The 3,790-nt window shown below is 42.1% G+C and overlaps 1 protein-coding gene across 3 annotated transcripts; it reads right to left on the bottom strand.

Annotated features, from left to right (window-relative positions):
- Nucleotides 1–656: 656 nt before the first annotated feature.
- LOC132287118 (acetolactate synthase 3, chloroplastic-like) lies at nucleotides 657–3,537 on the bottom strand. 3 transcript variants are annotated; one of them, XR_009472935.1, is made up of 3 exons: nucleotides 1,386–3,537; nucleotides 1,000–1,160; nucleotides 657–875 (listed from the first exon to the last, which is right to left on the bottom strand). XR_009472935.1 is itself a non-coding variant. In XM_059789624.1 (2 exons), the coding sequence occupies exon 1, from the start codon at nucleotides 3,489–3,491 to the stop codon at nucleotides 1,419–1,421; it is 2,073 nt and encodes a 690-aa protein (XP_059645607.1). In that variant the 5' UTR covers nucleotides 3,492–3,536; the 3' UTR covers nucleotides 657–1,152; nucleotides 1,386–1,418. The 3 variants fall into 3 exon arrangements, 1 of the variants encoding a protein (XP_059645607.1); XR_009472934.1 differs by having other exon boundaries at nucleotides 1,000–1,152; nucleotides 1,386–3,536; XM_059789624.1 differs by having other exon boundaries at nucleotides 657–1,152; nucleotides 1,386–3,536.
- Nucleotides 3,538–3,790: the final 253 nt, after the last annotated feature.

Genomic DNA, 3,790 nt, shown 5'->3' with positions numbered 1-3,790 from the left:
TAACACCTTAATGGGGAATTTTTTTTTATTTATTTTTTATAATTCAACTATACTTTCTCATCAATATTGGTCCTAGACCAATTACCTAGTTTTCCTCTTTTCCCATTACAAACAATAATATTAGCTTTTATGATATTATAGAGATAATGACAATCAGCAAATTTGAAATTAAATTCATATGTTACTATTAAGTCACCAAAAAAAAAAAAAAAAAAAAAAAAGGATCAACATTGATCAGAGTTCAAACAAACAACCAAGTCCTGGGGCCAGGGGTAACTCCTCTCTTTTCAAAGTGAAAGGTAGAGGTTGAGTTTCCCACTTAATTAATCAGACTTCAAATTATTGAAACTGAATTTAAACTCAACCTAAGATGTCCAGAAAGTACACAATATCGGGGTATTTTACACTAGTGGTGCTTTTTCTTAAAAACTACCCATTTTACACGTGGCATACAATACCGGGAGTATTTTACACGTGGTATACCCTAAGTTGTGGAGAACATATACAATATACCTCAACCTAAGTTGTGACCCTAGGTACAGAAAATCCTCAATTGCAACAACAGGATCCACACCCTCCACAAATCCGCCTCCATAAAACAGAGGGCAACCTATGTCTCATGGTTACAAGACAATATAAAATCACTGCAACTAGCATTATATAGAATAGCATAATGAATTATTTTCAAATAAAAGATTCACAGTTTACAAATATGAGTGCAATGCCATCATAACTAGTCTTACAAGAACAAAATATAGAACAAAATGGAGAATACCTATAAAATTTACCACCAGTATATCCACATCAACACAACATTAGTGGGCATCACCAGCACAAGCACCCAAAATTTCAGACACTTTATATATAAACCTCAGCTACATACAAGAAAAACACATTACTCAAATACTAACCAAAAAGTATCGATTATGAGAGAAGAGAGTTGTAAAAAACACGTTTACTAACAAAGTTATTCCAAAATAGTATAGATGGAAATAATACCTTTTAACCTGGCATCATATGCAATTCAACACCACATAATAAACTGAGGTAGAGAAACACCGCATCAGATATCAACCACGAACCAACTTGAATGCAATTCCCGAACCATAAACAACTTAAGATCCGCAGCATTGATGTAGCAGTGACCAGCCACTACAACTCTCAATTTGTGCAACACAATTCACAGTTTAAGAAAGAAACAATGATAAGAATTGAAACAAGTCCATGAAATGAACATAATAAACTGATAGATAACATCGACATTATAACTACAGAAGAAACAGTATAATCAGTCGGTGAAATAAACAACATACTCCAAATAACTAACTATTTTAAGCTACAAAAACTGGTCACACCATTTTGCAAAGCTCAGAATTGCAACTTACAACATCTGAAACTAGCTCCATCACTACAGAAGATCAATAGGTTGATCTCCCATCACCTTCGGTGATCACATCTTGGAAGGCTCCACCACTGGGGATCATAGGCAGGACATGCTCCTGATGAGGTACAACCACATCCAGTAAGTATGGACCAGGGGTATCCAACATTTTCTGAATTGCAGCCCTAAGATCTCCTTTCTTCGTCACACGGGCAGCAGGTATATCACAAGCTTCTGCAAACTTCAACATATTTGGGAATATCTCGGACTCTTTTGATGGGTTACCCAGATACGTGTGGGCTCTGTTAGCCTTATAGAACCGATCCTCCCATTGAACAACCATACCCAAATGCTGATTATTCAGCATCATTATCTTTACCGGAAGATTCTCCACCCTGATTGTCGCCAACTCCTGGACATTCATGATGAAACTTCCATCACCATCGATGTCCACAACAACCGCATCAGGTCTTGCAACAGCAGCTCCGATTGCAGCAGGCAATCCAAAACCCATAGCCCCCAATCCACCCGAAGTCAGCCACTGCCGAGGCCTATTATACTTGTAAAATTGCGCAGCCCACATTTGATGCTGCCCAACACCAGTACTTATAATGGCATTCCCCTTGGTCAACTCATCAAGAACCTGAATTGCATATTGAGGAGGAATAACCTCTCCAAATGTCTTAAAACTCAATGGGTACTTCATTTTCTGCTCGTTTAGCTCCTGCCTCCAAGCTGAAAAATCAAGCTTACCCTGACCTCCTTTCCTCTCCAATATCATGTTCAGACCGTCCAATGCATACTTCACATCTGCACAAACCGACACATGGGGTTGCTTATTCTTCCCTATCTCAGCTGAATCTATATCAATATGAACAATTTTAGCACGGCTGGCAAAAGCTTCAAGCTTTCCGGTCACACGGTCATCAAACCTTACTCCAAATGCAAGCAACAAATCACTTTTGTCCACAGCATAATTAGCATAAACAGTACCATGCATTCCAAGCATTTGCAGGGAAAGCTCATCCGAACACGGGTACGCCCCTAGACCCATCAAAGTGCTAGCCACTGGAATGCCAGTAAGCTCCACAAATTGCCTCAACTCCTCACTGGAATTCACACACCCACCACCCACATACAAAACAGGTCTTTTCGACTCCGATATCAACCTAACAATCTGTTTTAATTGGTCCACATTGGGTAGTTTTGGCAATCTTGACATGTAACCAGGTAATTTAATGGGTTGATCCCAATTTGGAACAACCAACTGTTGCTGTATATCTTTTGGAATATCAATCAACACAGGACCAGGTCTGCCCGAAGATGCAAGAAAGAAAGCTTCACGCACAATTTTAGGAATGTCTTCTACATCTAGAACAAGGTAATTATGCTTGGTGATCGAGCGAGTTACCTCTACAATTGGGGTTTCCTGAAATGCGTCAGTGCCTATCATTCTTCTCGGGACTTGCCCGGTAATGGCGACTAATGGGATGCTGTCGAGCAGCGCGTCGGCGAGTCCGCTCACCAGATTGGTGGCGCCGGGTCCCGAAGTGGCGATGCAGACGCCCGGCCGGCCGGAGGCGCGTGCGTAGCCCTCCGCGGCGAAGACGCCACCCTGTTCGTGCCGCGGAAGGACGTTTCGGATGGTGGTGGAGCGCGTGAGGGCCTGGTGGATCTCCGTTGACGCGCCGCCGGGGTAGGCGAAGACTGAGGTGACGCCTTCGCGCTCGAGGGCTTCGACGAGGACGTCGGAGCCCTTTCTGGGTTCGTCAGCGGCGAAACGGGAAATGAAGGTTCCGGGGAGGCTTTCAGGGGTGGAGGTGGTGGCGGTTTTGGGGTTGGACAGGACATTGGAGATATGGAGAGGACGGTGGAGAGTGGGTTTTTGGGGGTTATTGGAGAATGGGAGGGTAAACCTAGAAATGGGTTTTGAGAATTTGGAGGGGAAGAGAGGAGAGGGCTTGGAGATGGAGGTGTTCGCAGCAGTGGCCGCCATTTTTGACGGCAGAGATAGAAACAGAGGCTTCTGTAGGGTTCTGGCGAAAGAGAGACAACTCTGTGGTGGCAGATGAGAACTAGTAAGGCGCCAGATAGGTAAAATTACTTGCATACCCTTTTTGTTTGTTTCCTAATGTACTAGAACTCCTTTATTTTTTTTCATGTTTGTAATTTTCTTTGGTTTTTTTTTTTTTTTCTTTATTGCTTTCACTTTTAAAAACAGGAAATTTATTGGAATTTCATTGAAGTCTGAATGAAGAAGATACACAGATTCACCAGTTTCAGAATACATTTTTTCTGGAAAAAAAATGGTGCTCATTCTGTCAGCAGCAAAGTGAAACACATGCTCATTTGGCTGTTGGGTGGGCCTTGCCCCCCTTTTTCTTCTTCTTCTTGTACTATCTTTTTCAT

Source organism: Cornus florida, unplaced genomic scaffold (assembly GCF_030987335.1).
Source record: "Cornus florida cultivar Cherokee Brave unplaced genomic scaffold, ASM3098733v1 CherokeeBrave_3.0.0_Hap2_Chr11, whole genome shotgun sequence".
NCBI lineage: Eukaryota > Viridiplantae > Streptophyta > Magnoliopsida > Cornales > Cornaceae > Cornus > Cornus florida.
This window is presented reverse-complemented; position numbering and strand designations above follow the sequence as displayed.

Bases quoted from the DNA above. Each gene is read 5' to 3' on its own strand.
- LOC132287118 (XM_059789624.1), bottom strand. From the start codon at position 3,491: ATGCAAGTAATTTTACCTATCTGGCGCCTTACTAGTTCTCATCTGCCA.